At 39.0% G+C, this 20,191-nt stretch overlaps 1 protein-coding gene across 1 annotated transcript; it reads left to right on the top strand.

Moving 5' to 3' along the window:
• Window positions 1-9,341: 9,341 nt before the first annotated feature.
• LOC136675352 (uncharacterized) lies at window positions 9,342-11,578 on the top strand. Its single transcript, XM_066651856.1, has 6 exons — window positions 9,342-9,420; window positions 9,530-9,677; window positions 10,145-10,338; window positions 10,437-10,587; window positions 10,749-10,876; window positions 11,260-11,578. The coding sequence occupies exons 3-6, from the start codon at window positions 10,177-10,179 to the stop codon at window positions 11,566-11,568; spliced, it is 750 nt and encodes a 249-aa protein (XP_066507953.1). The 5' UTR covers window positions 9,342-9,420; window positions 9,530-9,677; window positions 10,145-10,176; the 3' UTR covers window positions 11,569-11,578.
• The last annotated feature ends 8,613 nt before the right edge of the window (window positions 11,579-20,191 follow it).

The following is a 20,191-nucleotide window of genomic DNA, read 5'->3' as shown; positions in this document are numbered from 1 at the left end:
TCCTAATCTGGTCATTCAATGGCCTTCAATGGACCTAACCTACCAGTGTCCACCCACCAGTGCAGTCATTTGTTGCAAATGTTGCCTGGTTACAAGCTGGTAGTGACTCAGATTACTTCCATGTAGAGTTATTGCTTTATTATTTACATCTGTGTAGTACATGTGTTAAAGGTCAGACTCTGAGTGTTGATCCGGTGACCAGCAACAGCATCAATATCAATAACACCGAGGCAAAATGGATGGTTTAATTAGAAGCAACAACCCATTTGGCTCAGGATGGAAACTAGACGTTATGTAACAACGCTAAACAAACACTGTAGCAGTGTGTTGTGAATAATTCATGTATCGTGAATGGGTTTTTTGCCAGGATTCTGTACGGCTTAGCAACTTTCAGGTGCGCCCACTGAGGACACAGATGTTCCACTGCACACATACACACACACAGCATGAAATGAAGTGGGAGGCACTGGAGCAGCTGTACATGAGCTTGAGCTCAACAAGCATTGGCGAGAGGAGTGTAATACCCCCAGGTATTGAGCTGTGGAGCGGTACTCACTCTGCCGTGACGAAGCACCATCCAATAGAGCAAGAAAGCCTCTGACAAAATATTTAAAATAAATTCAACAAAGGTTGCAAAATGCCAGTGAAATATGAAGAAAATGCTGCAGCACTTTCGCAGTTTAAAGAGTGCATCTTCTGCGGCTTTCGACAACAAATAATACCACGTCAAAAGAAAGCGTTGTTTCATCTTGGAGAGTAATCAGCAGATTCTATCACCAACGCTAATGATCTTATTTTCAGAAGAACTGACAGAACACAGCATTACTCAACATCCACAGCCGATAATGAGGAACGAGACGGATCTCCAGCCACTCCCGGGGATCCCGACGCTGAGAATCTTTGTGAAAATGCCCTTGATATTTGCTTTGAGTCTTTATTGGCTTTTATGGCCCAGTATAAAAGATGGGGGTATTACAGGATCTATATTAGTCCATAACTCATCTACGTCCAGTGCTAATCACTAACATCTGTCCCGGATTTTACCAGCGCTATCGTCACAGCTGGATATTTTATGAAACCAATTGAAAGGTTGTTTTAACTTCTTTGCTCTGCACTTCCTGGTATAAGCCAACAATTGGTATTAATTGGTCCAAATGATAAGTGATGTTTGGAAAATTTACTATTGGCTATTAGTAATAATGGCAATGACTTTTTCAGCTCAATTAGCAATTTAGCAATTCCACTCACCTCTAAATGTGGACCTGCATAGTTAATTAGCTTACAAAACAAAACAAGATTAATTATTATATTATTAATCATCCTTAGTTTAGCCTCAGTTTTTAACATATTAGTCATCTCCAGGTCAACGAGACCCCCCACCCAGGCACAAACAGTGAACATATGATTCTCCTGAGTCCCAACCACGGCTTCTTATCAAACTGTTTCTAAAGCTGGAGGTTGTTATGCCCTCTTGGGTACTGATGTAGCACTGCTGACAACAGCATCCCACTTCATGAAACTATACCATACTTCACAGTTAAGATTAATGGTTTACAAACATCTCCCAGTGTACAATTACTAAGACGTAACACTGTTGTTTCAAAAATGCTTTGGAACATCCAAGCAATCATTGGAACTGTTGAAATGAAAACAATTATTAATATTTGAAGAGTAGGGTGGTGATCTCCCATGACCACTTGGGACTCCTTCTGTTGTGTTCCCCTGCCTATGACTCATAAATAAAGATCTTATGAAGGACAAGAAATGCTTAAGGATCCTTGGTTGTCATTTAAAGGTTTTCTCTAGAACTCAACCTTTGTGAACAATTTCTCATCCAGCCTTTCATCAGAAACCAAGGCTAAAACTAGAAGACCGTCTCCGTTTGCTGCAGGAATCTTTTACAGATTCTTACACTCGATGCTAGAACACTGCTGTGAGGATTTGATCATGTAGAGCCAATAACATGTAGAGAGGTCATTTTCTAAAGTTGTACAATCAGTTCTGGATGACAGATCTGCTCTAAGTCATCACAACAGGTCGTGGATGGAGTTCCAACACTTCAGATATCATAGTTCCACTGCTCCACAGTCCAACGGTGAGGGTCTTGAAACTCCTCAGAGCTTGGCTTTGGGTGCAGCCACCTTATGTACAACTGGCAAAAGCAATCCTACATCAACACCCTCCACCATACTTCACAGTGGAGATGGGGGTGTCTCTCTTTTCAAGCAGTTCTATAAATCCAAATGCCACACTGGATGCACGTTAAAACAGTGGAATAGACTCATTTGAAGATATGGCAACAAATGTTTAGACGTGAATGTACCTCTTTATATACAGATAGATATCCTGGAACAACCTCATGCTTATATGTACAATGGATGCTCAAAGAGATGTAATTCTGAGAGAGAGAGAGAGAGAGAGAGAGAGAGAGAGAGAGAGAGAGAGAGAGAGAGAGAGAGCTTGATGGATCTCTTTTTCGAAGGGAGTCTGCATGTTTAGCTTGGGCCTTCATAAATATTTACAGTCCAGGCTTCGAGGCTCGTGGTATGGAGTGTAATTTGGCTTTGGCTTTTGGGACTGGCACAACACTGCCCTTGACCAAAAAAGGATGCTTGATCTACTGAGGGTACAACGTGATGGTGTGTGTGTGTGTGTGTGTGTGTGTGTGTGTTGTATGTGTTTAGAGAGGGAGGGGCTGTCAGTCTTGCTTAACAAGTGCAAGCTATTGCTTGCTAATGGAATTATTTTGTATAGCAATAAAGTTGCGCAATGTCAGCGAATCCACACTGAATCCTGCCATGCTAATTTCGATCTGTCATGGTTGCCATGACCATCACCCTTGTCTCTTAACCAAAGTGAGGTCAGTGCTCAGATTGGATCACACGTTCTTCCACATACGCTGTCATTGTGTGTGACCATGCCGCAGCTAAAATATGCATTGCCTCATTATGATTCAGTTCATCACAACAATCATAAAAAAAGATTATGCAATATCAAAACAGCACTGACATGAGTTTCTAAGTTAAGTGCAACATGTCTTAACTTATATAACAGTGTGAATTAAAGGGACTACCAGCTGAATAAGGTGGCTAACTTAATTTTCTTTAATTTTTCTATTTTAATGTTATAACTATGTAGTTAAATGTAATTACAATGTTACAGCCATGTTATAATACCTATTTCATTTATAATCTGTATTAGGTTGGTGCTTTTAGCTTTTTTTTTTTATTTGTTACAAAAATATCAATCCCTAGTAATAATTCCTAGTCCAGCTGAATAAGATGGTTAACTTAATTTTGGTGCAAATTCATGCATTTCTTCGATTTCAATGTTATAACTATGTAGTTAAATGTAATTACAATGTTACAGCCATGCTATAATACCTATTTCATTTATAATCTGTATTAGGTTGGTGCTTTTAGCTTTTTTTTTTTATTTGTTACAAAAATATCAATCCCTAGTAATAATTCCTAGTCCAGCTGAATAAGATGGTAAACTTAATTTTGGTGCAAATTCATGCATTTCTTCGATTTCAATGTTATAACTATGTAGTTAAATGTAATTACAATGTTACAGCCATGCTATAATACCTATTTCATTTATAATCTGTATTAGGTTGGTGCTTTTAGCTTTTTTTTTATTTGTTAGAAAAATATCAATCCCTAGTAATAATTCCTAGTCCAGCTGAATAAGATGGTTAACTTAATTTTGGTGCAAATTCATGCATTTCTTCTATTTCAATGTTATAACTATGTAGTTAAATGTAATTACGATGTTACAGCCATGTTATAATACCTATTTCATTTATAATCTGTATTACACTCTAAAAAATGCTGGGTTATTTCAAGAACCCAACTGCTGTGTCAGTAAAGTTGGGTCATATTTTTGGGTTATTGTGTCGTTTGTTGGGTTGTTTAATACAACCCAGCAGTGTTGGGTTTGCGTTGCGGACCTGAAAGGGAACATTCACGTAACGGCTTGACGTCTTTCCCGCCCACATTGCTCCAGCTGGAAGAGGCTACTGCAGCAGGTTCAACGGCTGAAGAAAGTAAGTGGCTAAATTGACTTTCCTGTGGTTTTTGGTGATTATACATTGACAATGAGTTATGTAAAATATTATTTAATTTATTTTATCTCAAGAATGTAGGCAGAGGCGTATTATTAGCATCATGAAAACCCAACAATGAAGTAAGTTAGCTAGCGATAGCTGGTTAATATAGCTAATATGCTAAATTGATGATTAAAACGGTGAGGAAGAGCTAAAATAACGCAGTAGTTTCACAGAAAAAATATTTTATGCTGTATTCTAAATGTATTCGGTCTGTTCAACGTGTGTCTGGAGAGGCTTTTTAATTTTTACACAAATGCTAGGTAGCATAGCAGGCTAACCGTTAAAATAATGGAGCTGACCATATCTGAAACAGTTTTTTCATATTACAGCGTCGTTGTTTCGACCTCATTAAAACTGTTTTTATCGTTGCTATGTCCAGCACCTGAACGTTGATTTTATCGTCTCTATTTGTAGCCCCTGAACGCTATTATCGTCGCCATTTGGAGCTCCTGAACGCTGATTTTATCGTCGCCTTTTCAAGTATGAAGACAGATTAGTCACAAATATGTTTCACTGTTCACAAATGAATACATCTTAATCTGTCTCACAGTCTGCAATTTGTACAAATATAGTTACATTCATTAATACATGTTTTTGGTTTGTATATACATCATAATTATATGCAAAGACAAATTAAATTATTTTAATTTACATTGCATATATTTATAAAGTCTCAAATTTAATATTTATTTGTAAATTGTTGAATCTTTGTGGATCAAGTCACTCGTGATTTCCGTGACGTGCATTTGTGCATTGCCTCTCGCGGATTTTTGGTTTCACCCGATCCAAACACAAAGGCAGCCTGATCCACAAATGTGGCCAGCAGGCGAACAAATTGTTTTCCCCAGTGTTTTAGGACTGACCTGTTGGTGTCAGGGCCAGCAAAACAACCCCCAGTAGGTGTGATTGTGACTCCATTGGCTGCCATAATTGAATCAAATTTCTGATTACACTGAAAAATAATCATCCCACACTTATTTTAATTTTGAATGCAATGTTGTATGTTTCAAACTTCAGTCTCAATATTAGAATTTTCAGTTTCAATTTTGTTTTTTTGTTTTTTCAAATGAACAAAACTTTCGACCTTAATTTATTCTTATGTATTTACTGTGATTATATATAACTTTGATACAAGCACCACACTTACTGAGGAGGCATTAGTTTAAATATATATAAATTTCTTATGTGCCTAAGACTTCTGCACTGAACTGTGTGTGACCTTATGTTTTAGATGGGAAGTTGTAATTTTGTCTTGAATTACATTTTAATTTAAGATACTTGTAGACTTTGTTTGTGCCTTTTAATCTAATAAAACTGAAATAAATTGCATTGATATTAGTTAATGCTTCCTTCCCCCCCTCCTTCAGTTCTGTTCCATGGATGATTTTGTCAGAGAGAAACTAATCGAATGGAAACTGGAAGCACTGATTCCGAAGTTTGAGCGTAAGTTTTCCCAGTATAAAAATGACTTGAAAGTATTTCACTTCTTGATGGAAGATAACAATCCATTTGAAGCAGTTAATTATTTCTAAGTTGTAGGCTGCACAGAGTCTTTTCTCATACAATTTCAGAGCCCTGATTTAAAGGTTATATTCAGACATTAAAACATCACACAGTAATCTTACATTAAAATTACAGCTTCAGAATCATTGTGATGTTTCACTGGCCTGTAATGGGACGGATAGAGCCTCTGTTGTTGCTACTCTGGGCTCAGCACTGCAGAAACTGCATTATGTAATTTTTGGAGGAGGGTAGGAAGCCACAACCTCTCCCTTGATTTCAGGTGAGTGTTGTAAAAATGAGATACACTCTGCCACTGTAGGGGAGCCAAGGAGCAAAAAACCTATTGTTGCTGCTGTAATGAAATGAATATTCTCAACTGGCACTTCTGCTAAAGTATTTTTTGTTTTTTTTTCCTTTTGTAAATGTATGCATATATCCTCTTAGATGAAGAAATTGATAAGGAGAGCTTCTTTATATTGGATGATGCTTCCATTGTGGCACTGGTTCCTGTAATTGGTCCAAGGCTGAAGCTGAAATCACACCTTAAAAAACTGAATGAAGTAAGTGGAAAACAGATTTCTGATGGGGTATTCTTGTTTTAAATGTACATTTGCTGGGCGAAACCTTGGTCATCTTTTTGCTCACCTCAGAGCGGTCCATAACGTACATAGTTCTAGCACATACTTTCAGTGTGCTGAAGCCGGTTGTTGTAGAAGCTTTGGCTATATTCGTTCATTTGCGAGGCATTTGCTTCAGCATAATGACAAGGCAACACTTGCCGCAGGTGAGGCGCACTGCTCTGCCGCAGGTGAGGCGCACTGCTCTGCCGCAGGTGAGGCGCACTGCTCTGCCAATCCTAGAAATGTTATATCCAGAGATCTAAGGGGAGTCGAATGTGATTTGGAGGAATGGGATGAATTGGATGAAGGTAGTGTAATACATAGGGTGGCACTGTTTCTTGCCAAGTTGAGGGCAAATTCTTCACAGACTCTAACAGCTATTACTTATGTTGTTCAGCAGACATCTACTCTAGTGAATGACATAGTAAGTAGTTTGAGGAATAAGACCATGTCATTTTTAAAAAAGATTGGTCAAGCTGAGACTCCAGAGGGCCAAGAATTGGAACAGAAATTTGCAGCAGCTGCTGAGCCATTCAGGAATTTTGAGTCTGAGTACAAGCAAATGAAATATTTTGCTAGCACGGGATACTTAGTCCAACCTGTAGAGGAGCCTCTTCCTGGGTTTTCCTACACCCAAAAGAGAGTGTCCACAACAGGAAGTGTTAGGCAGGTAGCTGTGAGGGATACTTTTCAGAGGGTTCCTTTGCGTCCTTTGCTCAAGTTAGTCCTTGAGAGTCCAGAGACTATGGAAAAAATACTGGCGTGGCGAGAGCAAGAAATTGGTGCTCTTCAGGATTTTAGAGATGGCACCATGTTCAAAGCAAGTGCTCTTTTTTCAAGAGAGTTTGCGATTCCACTGTTGCTTTATTGTGATGAATGTGAGACAGTTAATCCTTTGGGCTCAAAGACTTCTGTCCACAAGTTAGGGTTTCTTTATTTTACAGTGAAATGCCTGCCACCAGAATTTCTTTCCACCCTTAGTGCCTACTTCCTGCTGGCAGTGTACAAATCAGATGATGTCAAAACCTATGGTATGGATGTTGTCTTGGAGCCGGTTGTTGATGAGATCCGAAGTCTGGAAATGAACGGACTTCAAATTGACACTTCTTGTTTTAAAGGAATAGTTAAGATTGGAATTGCGCAAGTTTGTGGTGACAACTTGGGGCTCAATGCAGTCCTTGGATATACAGAGAGCTTTTCTGCAAAGAGTGTCTGCCGCTGGTGTCGTGTCCAAAAGGAAATCCTTCATGTGCAGACTTTTGAGGATGAATCATTGTTAAGAAACAACATCAACTACCAAACAGACTTGTATCTGCATAATCCAGCAGTGACAGGTCTTAAGAGGGAGAGTGTGCTGAACAGGCTGGAGTTCTACAAAGTTGTTGACAATGTTGCGCCAGATATGCATGATATACTGGAGGGGATTGGGGGGTATGAAGTTAAGCTTGTTCTTAATTCCCTCATTGAGCAAAAAATTGTAACTCTAGATCAGATCAACTATAGACTTACAAGTTTTGATTATGGGTTCAGTGACAGTCACAACAAGCCTTCCCTCATTAAAGCACATGAGCTCAAAAACCCAGATGGAGCTCTCAGGCAGACAGCATCACAGACCTGGTGTCTGTTAAGATTACTGCCTCTTATTATAGGTGACCTTATCCCACAGGGCAACCAATACTGGGAGATGCTTCTTCTGTTACTGAGTTGCATGGAGTTTATTTTTTCTCCATCATTAACACTAGAAGCATCCATTTTTTTAGGTCACCTCATCCAGGAGCACCACAGTCTTTTTCTGGAGCTCTACCCTGATAGGCACCTTAAACCAAAACATCACTTTATGATCCATTATCCAGGTGCAATCAGGAAGCTAGGCCCTATTGTTCTGTTTTGGGCTATGCGATTTGAGGCCAAGCATGGGTTTTTCAAAAGACTCAGCCATGTTACGTGTAACTTTCGCAACATCTGCAAAACAATGGCCTACAGGCATCAGATGCTGCTATGTTACCACCTTCTTTCGGGTAATTTGTTCACCCACAACTTAGAAGTTGGTGCAGGATACACAAACCTTTTGGGCTGTATTGAAGGTTATGAAAACATCAAGCACAAATTAGAAAAGGTGCCGATTTTCACTGAAGTGTATGTTCCATCTTGGGTGAGATGGAGGGGCACTGAATATAGGCCTGGAATGTGTGTTCTAGTCTCCCATTCGTGTGATGGTGAGCCTCAGTTTGCTACGATAGAGAGCATTGTATCAGTGGAGTCCTCCATCAGACTGATTGTAAGGAAGTATGATACAATAGGATTTCATAGACACTATTTTTCATACTGTGTGTCTCCTGCATCTCAGCTTGAAGTCATTGATGTGAACTCTCTTGATGACCACCATCCTCTCCATGTTGCAAGGTCCTATAAAGAAGTTGATGATAATTGCTATGTTTCTCTGCACTACAGACTGTTTTAGGCATTTTTTTTGTTCTCACTGTCATGTTGGTTGTGTTCTTGTTTTTGGAGTTATTTTAGGCATTTCGGTTTTTGACCATGTGATTAACTTAAGTCTTATCTTTTTTGCTTTCAAATACAAGTTTAATATTTAGTTGTCTCCAAAGGAACTGCAGCTTGAGCCGGTTGAGTATGGCCCATCGGCAGGACCGTCACTGGACCAGCAGCATGAGGTCATGTCTCCAGGTCTAGAGGGAACGTTTGTATGTTGTTGTTTTTGTTTTCTTTCTTAAATTTCTGACACGCACACAATGGGGAAATAAAAGGATTCACAAAGGATTTTTAACTTGTCAAATTGGCTATTTGCGCCAGGCCCTGAGAATAGGTGGTGTGGGTTTTTTTTTTCTTTCCCTCCCTCATCTTGTATTTGCAGAAAATTAGGGAGGCCCTTGAAAAAACACCAGAGGGTAAAGACATTATTTGCAGCCTTGACACCAAACAATTCATCTCACTCAAACAGCGGAGGGCTATGGTTAGAATCCTAGTGTCACATCTCATCGAGCGGTTTGGAGAGATGTGAGTAAGCTTTTTAAATGTTTGATATGGACTGATGTTCCACTGATTTCTTGTTGTATGTTTAAATATATATAATTTCTTTACAGTCCAGCATCGGTTGCAAAAAAAAACCTGGCCTCATCTTTAGTCAGTGAATTTCCATGTTTAAAGGATCAGCATGGAAATGGAACTGTAAGTACCAGTGACATCAAAGCACATGGGGCTTGGTTTTGATGGGTTTGATCTGCTATAGTTATTTTAGGTCTGAAATGTTAAAGAACACTTTATATTTTTTAAAAAGGAAGCATGGTATAGTCCAGGGCGAAATCACAGACCAGCAACCGGCTTCATTGAGGAACGTTTAAGAAATGTAAGGAAGAGGCTCCGTAGTGGAAAGTGCAGACCTAACCCTGTGGAGAACTGTGTTACCAGTAGTCTGGTTTTGCAAGGTACATGCACAAACAGGTTCTCATACAAAGAATATATTAGATAAGTGGCTTTATTGTTAGAGAATATTTTGTGTAGACATACATTTGGTTTTAGATGAATGTATGGAATTAGTTCAATGTGGCTTTGCTGTGCAATTTTGGATTTTACATTGACCACTACAGAATGATGAACTCTAAAATGTCTTGATATAAGATAATGAAATTGATTTAATTAATTGTGTCACACAAACATCAGTCACATTGTATAACAAAATATCAGTAGAAATGGTTTTGAAAAATAATGTACTTGGCAGTTAGGGTGTGTTTTTTTTTTCCTTCTTTTTTTTTTTTTTAAATTAAATAACTTATGAACACTTAAGAACATCAGTGTATGTGTTTGAGTTCAAACAGTCATGGTCTTTCTCTGCATATTTCTTTTGAACACCCACAACACCTGACCCAACCCCCACCTCCACCACCCTCCCCAGAGACTGATATATCTGATGAGAGAGCAGTGGCGATGACAGAGTGGCTAAAAAATAACATCTGGCCCCTGAACCAAGTAGAAGAATACATGAAGCAAACGGCAATCTACAGGGCTAAGTGGATAAGGGATCATGGATCAAAGACGGTGCAGGAGATTAACAGAGAGTATCCACGTTTACTGGATACTCCAGGAATGGTAGGATATGAAAATGATCAGTTAATTATAATTTATAATTATACATTAGCATTACTAAACATTATCTGTAATTTATTTGGAAAAATAATTTTCTACAGATTGCACAGGACTTTGCTGTTCTACATCCAGCCTGTGCTGGGAAGCTTTCAGAGAAGTGGATGCCTGTATTCAAAGACAGAATTTTAGGTTTTGCCAGCCAGGAGAAGCAAGCTTTGGGTCTTCTTTCAAGAGTGGATTCTGTGTGCGCAGGTAGTCCTCACAGAGGTTTAGACTGTTAAGAAATTAGTATAATTAATTTTTTTGGAAACAAGCAGTAACAACAGCTGGCTTGTTGGAAATTGAATTTTTTCAGAATTTGCTAAGTAACTACATTAATAATCTTATTCCTAATAAGACATTCTTATTGCCAGATGCACAAGGTGACATGGCATTGAGATTACTGCCAGTAGTACTACCAGCTCCAGTCTATCGGATTGGCCGGAAGTCCTATCGTCCCAGCTGTGAAGAGACAAGAAAGTCTTTCATTGATCTGAAACCAGTAAGTAAAAACATACAGAAAGTGGGCTTTGTGAAGTTTGGTAACATTCTTCTCTGTAATTACACTTGCCTCTAAACTTCTAGGATGGATTCAGTTTTCTCATCACATTAGAGATTTCTCAGTCCTATCCGGAAGATCCTGTCACATTTTGATAGATATTAGCTGTATTAATCATGTTTGTCTATCCTTCTAAAATCTGTCTATCCCTTCCTCTACAATCCTCTGTAATTCTCTCTACAAATCTGTTTCTCACTACAACCCTCTATCCTTCTACATCTATAGATAACCATAAGTCAATATGGTATGTTTAAGCATCAGTTAAATTAGGGTGTTTGTAAAATTAAAGTGCTAATGCCATGTTTAAATGCTTATGTTTACAACAGGTTGGGACCAATATGGTGGAGTTCCTGTCTGAGGCACAAGTCACTAGGCCGTACCCATTTGTTTTGGCCCTAGGTGATGATCAGCGTTGCTGCCAGTCTTTTGTGGTCATTAATGGACAAGCCATGGAGCAGAGCACCCTTGTTGCAGCTGTTGACATTTGTTTTAAGGCGTTCTATGTGTTTGATATCAACTTTCCCCGACAGTGTGCTCCAGCGTGGGAATTTCTTCAGACTGTTGTATATGAGCTGCCAGGTCAGGAATCTCCCTCAATAAGACTTTTGCGGGCATTCGTTTTTGCCACACGGTAGAGATGCAGTTCCTAGAATGAGATGTTCCTGTTTTTTATTGTATTTTTTTCTTGTTGGAAAATTAACTGTTTCAACAATTACATGACTTAACTTTAAATTGTGTAGAAAAAAATAAATAAATTGCAATTCAAAGAAATGTTCATTGCTTTAATTCAACACAAGTTAGTGTTAAAATTTATGATTTTACATGTAAAGGTTTGGATGATTTGATGCTGATTATTCTAAGTACAATAACTAAAGCACATGATTATACACAGTTATAAGAAGTAAATGTCACACTGCTATTTTCATTGCATTATTGTATATTAACTATTACTGAATGATAGCTTTCTTATAAAATAGTATGCTAACTATTATTGAATAGCATTGTGATAGTTTATTATTGTATAATATCTATACTATTGTAGGTTAACTAATATTTACTGATTAAATTGTATGTTACTTTTTTTTTTTTATAATCTAGATATATAATTATATGTAATAAAGCCTTTGTGGTGGTTAAAATTGTATCTCTTTCTTTCAATGCATTTTTAGTAAGGGATATTGTTTAAAAATGGGTATTAATGTACAAATTTGTAATGGTAATCAAAATACAACCCAAAATTTGGTTCTGTTAACCCAGCAAAGTAGTTAAAATTTAATTGCATTTAGGTCAAATGCTTGACCCAATATGCTGGGTCAGAATAATAACCCAACATGCTGGGTCATTTCTACCCAATGCTGTGTTTGTCCAATATTGACCCAGCACTGGGTTGTGAAAATGACCCAATTTGGGTCAATTTCTACCCAACATTTTTTAGAGTGTAGGTTGGTGCTTTTGCCTTTTTTATTATTTGTTACAATAATAACAATCCCTAGTAATAATAAATAAATACAATATTTGAAGTAACAATATATCAATAATATGTCGTTCAAAAGTTTGAGGACTCAAGGGCACACACATGTTTTCTGAAATTAATTGTTCGTATGTCTCCGCTTTGCTGCAGAAACAGCATGTAGTCTTCTGGGAAAGCTTGACACTAGATATTAGAGGATTTGATTGCCTTTAGCCTTGAGCTGTTTAGTAAGGTCAGATACTGATGTTGGATAATATGATTTAAAACACAGCAAGATCCACTCCATCACAACAGTAGAGAGTTGTATCCTACCGCCCAAAGCTGGGGGACTTTTTACGCTTCTGGAAGATGGCGTTGAGCCTGGTTAAAGTTCTTTCTTTTCTAATAAGATTACAGTCGATTTAACATCCACAACATGGGCACCTTAAAGCAGCAAAACATACTATTTCTAAGGGATGTATGAACATATTGGGTAGGTGCTTTCACAGTGTAAATCTTATGTTCTTCAACATGACTTCTACTCTATCCCTGCACCTGGAGGAGCTTTCTGAACGAGGTAAAAAAAAAATAAAAAATAAATAAAAGGAAGGAAATGGGGAGAAGTGGAAGAGTGGAGGTTGGAGGAGTGAAAATGTGGCCATCTGAGGCTTCTTCTCTGAAGGGTAGCTAGCTTGCTAGCTGCAAGGATCGTGCACATGTGTTTTGAACTTGAACATAAAAGCCCCCCAAAAAGCCAATGGAAAAAAAAAGAGGAAAGGGGATGGAAGGTGAAATCTGGACACAGATATCAAAAGCCATATTTCATTCTCCACTACACCACGAGCAAACCCACAGCTGGACACAGAGGAAAGAGCTGGTCCGTCTTCCCCAATGGAAAATTCTTGAGCTATTGGCAAAATGTCACTTTTCTTCTTTCTTTCTTTCTACATCATGCCTTTGGGATTTCAGAGGCTGAAACAGATGATGAGGCGCTGTATTGAAATACCTCCCGAGTACGCTTCACGCCCACAAGAATCCGGACAGCTCTTCTAATGAGTGAACGCAGCTACTTTAATGACGCAGCCGTCCTGTTGTGCTTACACAGCTTGTAGATACTTCACAGAAAAGCTCTGACCAATAGAAAAGCCTGCATGCTTACTGCAAAGTGTCAGCGAGAGGGAAATAAAAACCTCCAGCTTTGCACCGTAGAGCCATGGAATTACATTCTCCAGGATAGAGATCCATCGATTCAGCCCTAATCAGCCAACATAAGGTCCTGACCTCACTAATGCTCTGTGGCAATTGCAATTAAATCGTAAATGAACAAATGGTAGTTACTCTCCTACGGCACTTGACACTCAAAACATTTTACATTCTTTGGGAAAGTAGGGAGTAGCCACAAATAGAATACACCTGCTGTATTGAGACACCCAGACGTTTTAACCCTTTGGGGTCTAAGGAAATTCGTCTTTAAAGTACTTGGATTATAATTATATCGCCCACATGTTTTATATCAAAACGTTCAGAATGATCTCAGCTCTTTCGTTAAGAGAGGCCCATGTGACCTACAGCATTTCATGAGGAGATAATATGTCTCTAACCCTGAAAAACGTAAATCCGACTTTAGAAAATCTTTAAATTTCTTATGAAAACATGTGGATGAATAGTTTTGGTGACTGAAATAGTTTTATCAGAGTCTTAAAAACAAGTTAGACACAACAAGAGGCAGAGGAGGCGTGTCTCAGGCTTATACATAGGCTCATAACTCAGGATATACAGTAATTCAGGATGTCGCGTAAGAAACAGCAGTTTCTGCACATTCACAGAGTGTTTGAACTGTATTTCTGCACTGTGCTGTCGCAAAGGTATTAACAGAAACATTGTGATTGGTCGTTGACGCGCCGGTGCGTTCTTCAACCCCAGAGGGTTAAGACAGGGATATTTAGAAAGTCAGGGGTGAACATAGTCATAGATTTAAGGTTTCCCAAATCAGGATTCACACAACTTTCTTAAGATCAAACTTATGAAGGATCCTGAGTTCAAATTGAATGAACTTGTTGAATTGATTGGAATTGAATAGAATATACTTTATTTATCCCCAAGGGGGCAGTTAATGCTGAGCTTATTGAGCTTATTAAACCTTATTGATAGTGATTCAGGACTCTAAATACTTATATTTAAGTAAAAATATTACCTGAACTTTCATAAGGTTTAGAAAAAAGAACATATATTTTTAAAGAATATGAATTGTTCTAAGAATTTAACTTAAGAGAAAAGTAAAAAAGAGAGAAATATTTAGCTTTTTTTATTTTAAAGCATAAACATTTACAAATATTTTCTTTCTTAAAACCTCTTTGCGAATCCAGACCCAGGACCTGGAGGAAAGTCTGGACTGTTGTTGGAGCAAAAGGCAGTGCAAAACCCTACTAAAAGTAGCTTTCAGACAAATAAGGTGTTTTTCCACTCCACAAAATTCCAAGATCTTTTGGCACTGGAAATCTGGAACTGCGCTATTTCTACTGGCAGTCCATCTAGCACCAAGTGTTCCAGAGTTATAGAGTTTGGTACTTGCTCAACAATGGAAACAACAAAACCTAATGATACAGAAGATTGTTCTTCTCTGACTTTGGTGACACTTTGCTGCAGGAGCAGCTTCTGCTCTTCTAGGAGGACTTTTATGTTAGTGGCGTTCAGCCATGAGGAAATTTGTGAAGCTGGGAAGTGTTGCTAACCCAGTAAACATTTAGCCGTTGATTCAACGTTGAAATAACGTAATGACTGCCGTCTAATCAACGTTCTCTTAAGATTGAAAATGAAAGTTGAAAAGACGTCCAAACACAGACATTGAAAAGACGACTATTAGATGTATTTTGGACGTCCATTGACGTTATTAATTGGTCCCGAAATAAATTACTTGTATAAAACCCGTTTTGGACGTCCACTGACGTTATCGATTGGTCACCACTTAACTAACTTATTAAGATGGATTTTGGACGTCCATTGACCTTTAAAATATGTCCTTGACGGACAGACTACTTTTAGACCTATTTTGAACGTCCAGGGATGTTCCTTGTTTACTGGGGGAGGATTAGTTCTGGATCAAAAAGACCATTCCAACTCATCCCACAAGCACTGGGAACTACACAGCCCCAGGTTAAGGGGATTTATACTCCTCTAACTAATCGCATTGGGCATGGTGACCTTCAGCTCATGTGCAGCTGCTTCAGAACACTATACCTTTCCTCTACTCTGTGTATTATTTAAGGTGCTTGTAGAAATGTTTGTGTTCACTAATTATACAAGGGGTCTACAAAGCTTTAGATGATTAGACAACGTTTGTAAATGTCACTGCTACTCCAGACTGAGCAGATGCAGCAAGTGCTTCTCTGACCACGTGCTGGCTGACCTCTCTGAAATGGTGGAGAGTGTATGATGAAGTGTGATTTGTAGTGACTAATGCTTTGCCACCTTTCACACACACACACACACACACACACACACACACACACACACACACACACACACACACAGTTGCTCTGCTGTTTGTGATGATTATGTACAGTGTGTAACTCAGAAACCCCACTGACTCAGTCACTCTCTATTTTACACACACACACACACACACACACACACACACACACAACTTCAGTAATAAGTACTTTAGTAATAAGGCAGTAATAATTCTGTAATAACATATTCATAACACATTTGATAATATTGTAACGACTGGTGATTACTTTCACATCAACTGAATTGCTGCTCTAATTACATGCATTTATTCATTCGTTCATTCACTGTAACAGCTTAGTTCAGGGTCGCGGTGGGTACCCGGAATCACTAGGTGCAAGGGGGAATACACCCGGGAGGGGGCGCCAGTCCTTCACAGGGCAACACACACACACACACACACACACACACACACACACACACATTCACAATCACACTCACACCTACGGACACTTTTGAGTCACCTACCAACGTGTGTTTTTGGACTGTGGGAGGAAACCGAAACCCACACAGACACAGGGAGAACACACCACACTCCTCACAGACAGTCACAGTATTTACAGTAAATTATTGTATTATTCAATTACAGTAATATGCTGTAAATTTGAAATACAGTACTGTTCCTGTAAAAACACGGTAAATGGCTGGGAACTCTGCTGCCAGTATTTTACTGTAAAATTTACAAGAAATATTTTACAGTGTGATATTTGTGCATTTCTAGAGAGCTAGACCTCAGTAACAAGAAAATTATTACCAGTAATTACACCGTTACATGCGTGATTAGCGTGTAATTACATAGTTGGGGGCCAAAACGTTGCTGTAGCATTAGAGTAAGGGCTTAAATATCTTGACAAACGCAAGCTGATATAATATAATACAGCAGCCAGCTAGCCTTGCAATGAGAGTAGACACTGGATGCAATAAGCCTTGAGTTCTACAAGGATAAAATTGTTTACTCAGTACACGATCAATGCTAAATGTCCTCGGGACAGGGTTGATTTACTATTTTGTATTTTAAACTGTGTCTAAATTGTTGCAGATAAAGTTAGGGTCACTCAAACTGGAATAAATTTTATTTATTTTCATTTTATTCATCACATCACAAGATTATGCCATTGGATTTGGAAGAGTTTTGCTTTGGACTGTGTGGCCAACTATTAGGGACTCAACACACTCTGTGTATATGTATTAGGACATTAGCACAGGGAAAAAAGGGTCACGGCTGGCTATGCCCCACCAGAATTAAAGCTTCAAACTGGGAAGGGTTGAAGAGACCACAGTCCACACAAGTCTTCTCGCTTGCTTCCAGCTCTGAGTAACTGATGATAGATATAAAGAGCTGGGAATATCAGCAGGCAGATCTCTGCTCTCCTGGTCTTTGTGAGGGGGACGCAGGTGTATACTTTCCTCTGCATGGAATTCAGGCCTTGAATTGAAAATTGCCAGGGAGCCTTTCCAAGCTTTTCTTGAGAGGTTTTCCAAGGGTGTGGATATTTGCCAGGGACATCTGCACTGCCATGGACAGTTGCTGAATTTGGATTGCTCTTCATGTCCAAACATTTTCAGACATCACTTTTAGCTGCTTACTTAAGGTGTTTTAAGGTGGACCCATCGTTAGCATTAGCTCTGGAGCAGCTACAGCTTAAGGTCACCATGCTCGTTGACCAATGTTGGCAAGTGGGGTATGAAGCCCCCAAGCATTGGGCTGTGTTCTGATTTGTTTAGGATGGTTTGGAGAGCATTTGTGGTCATGGAGAGTGGGGTTGTAGTGGGGTTAGGGTGACAGGTTGAGTGTGAAGTTCTCCACAGTTGTAGATGAGTGTGTGATGCTCTGTGAGGATAGATGCCCGGTCCAGTTCCTGCCTTGCTCCCTGCAGACCCACTGCGACCCTGATCAGGATGAAGAGCTTACAGATGATGAATATATGAAGGAATTCCAAAGCCTGACCATGGAGTCCTGAGGTGGGCGTTCGATGCTGTAGTTATTAGCGTCATTTCTACGGGGTCTGGGTGAGTTGAGCCAAAACTGAGCTCTTGATCATTTCCACTCATACCATTATCCAGGTTTAATAAATGATATGAATAATTTAGTTTCACACCTCAGTTAATTATAAACTCAAAATAGTTACATTTCTATTAAATATGCACTGGTTCATTAACTTCACAAAGGCCGTTTATTCCGTTTTTGCAAGTCTTCAATTTATCACTGAGGCGGAGATAATTCAATATTATCGCTCATTATCACCCCTTACACTGGATCCTGATTGGTTATTCCGTTAGGATTAGGGTCAGGATTAAGGTTGATTTTTCACATCCAAAAAATGTGTGAACTATATTTATTACAAATTCAGAAAATTCAGGTTGAGACCAAGCTATCTAATGACTAATAATAATAATAATAATAATAATAATAATAATAATAATAATAATAATAGTAATAATAATAATGGGGCGGCACGGTGGTGCAGCAGGTAGTGTGTCGCAGTCACACAGCTCCAGGGACCTGGAGGTTGTGGGTTCGATTCCCACTCCAGGTGACTGTCTGTGAGGAGTGTGGTGTGTTCTCTCTGTGTTTGCGTGGGTTTCCTCTGGGTGACTGTCTGTGAGGAGTGTGGTGTGTTCTCCCTGTGTCTGTGTGGGTTTCCTCCCATAGTCCAAAAACACACGTTGGTAGGTGGATTGGTGACTCAAAAGTGTCCGTAGGTGTGAGTGTGTGAGTGAATGTGTGAGTGTGTGTTGCCCTGTGAAGGACTGGCACCCCCTCCACCGCAACCCTGAACTGGATAAGGGTTACAGACAATGAATGAATGAATAATAATAATGTTTGTTTGTATAGAACCATGCAACTAAAATGTATATGTGTAAATATATATATATATATATATATATATATATATATATATATATATATATATATATATATATATATATATCTTTACAGCAATTATTTTAAATCCTCACAGCAGTGTTCATATATTTCCAGTTTTTTAAGGTGAACACCTCTGTGGACCATAAGTTTCCAGTTGTTTTTAAACAGCAGTCTTCACTGATCATCTCTCCCTGAGTAACGCTCTCGGCAGTGGCCAGGTTTCAGCGGGGAACTGTGAAACTCCGTTCTGCTGCTGATTGGCAGAGAGCCGTAAGCCGAACTGGGACCACATGGCTGAGTGGATCCACTATCTCTCTTCAGGCTCCCACCAATTTTTTATGATGTACTCAGCAGCCCACCCCACTACCCCCTACCCCCCCAAACCCTCCTCTCATGCTGCCTGGCACTCCATCACTTTTCAATATCTTCTCTCTCTGACTCACCTCTTACCAGACTCCTTCTTTTATTCCCTTTTTCGTTTTCTTTTTCAGCCGCATTGATAAAGCCATTTTCTTGGATATAGAGTCTGAACAGATTTGAGTCACAGAATGCTTCCGCAGATGAAATGGTCTTTAAGCTAGAATCACCTGGAAGCTCTAGAAGCTAGCACATAAACAACAGAACACACTAAAACAACAGAATTGTATTTAAAATGTAGGAGGTATTTGGAATAAAAAATGCTTTAAAATGTTGGGAAACAAAATGGATCCCAAACAGCCAAGTCATTTTCCTGTATTCTTCATTTTTCAAGAATGTGGATTATAAAAACCTGGGGTAAAAGTCAGTGTTTGATTCTGTAAGGTGCCCAAGGCTAGGGTCAAGGGTCAAGACTAAGTTTAGCACACGATGAGCATTAGCTCATGTCCAAACCACAGATTATGAACCTGTTTTGGTACCTTCCTTGTCAAGAACCTATACAATAAACAATTTTGATCGTGTCCTGATACACTTTTAAGTGGTTTAGCGGATTAGCTAGCAAGCTAAGTGGTCTCAATTCATACATCATGTGTTCTTCTGTTGGCTGTACTATGGTAAACCATCTATAACAGCATTACAAGTAGTTACAGTGTTGTTACATGGGTCATTAATGTGTAACTACACAGTTATTACAGACGGTAACTTAAATCAGGCACCATTTTGTGGCGAACAATGGTCTAATCATCTGCAAACAGAACCAATACAGCAACAATGAAGTGCTGCTGTTGTTTTCATAATACAGTCCTAACAACTCATGAGATCAATGTCATTAACCCTTCACAGTGTTCAGCAAACGGGTAGATACATAGATACTTTATTGATCCCAGAGGGAGATTAAAAAATATTTACGATCTCACTATCCCCCTTAAACCCACTAACCCCTGCCTTTTCGAGCCTCATCATAGAGGCTTCACTTAGAAAAATGGAAAGCTACCAGGGCCTTGCAAATAACTGA

This window comes from Hoplias malabaricus, chromosome X1 (genome assembly GCF_029633855.1).
Source record: "Hoplias malabaricus isolate fHopMal1 chromosome X1, fHopMal1.hap1, whole genome shotgun sequence".
NCBI lineage: Eukaryota > Metazoa > Chordata > Actinopteri > Characiformes > Erythrinidae > Hoplias > Hoplias malabaricus.
Note: the sequence above shows the minus strand (reverse complement) of the source record. Positions and strands in the feature narration are given on the sequence as shown.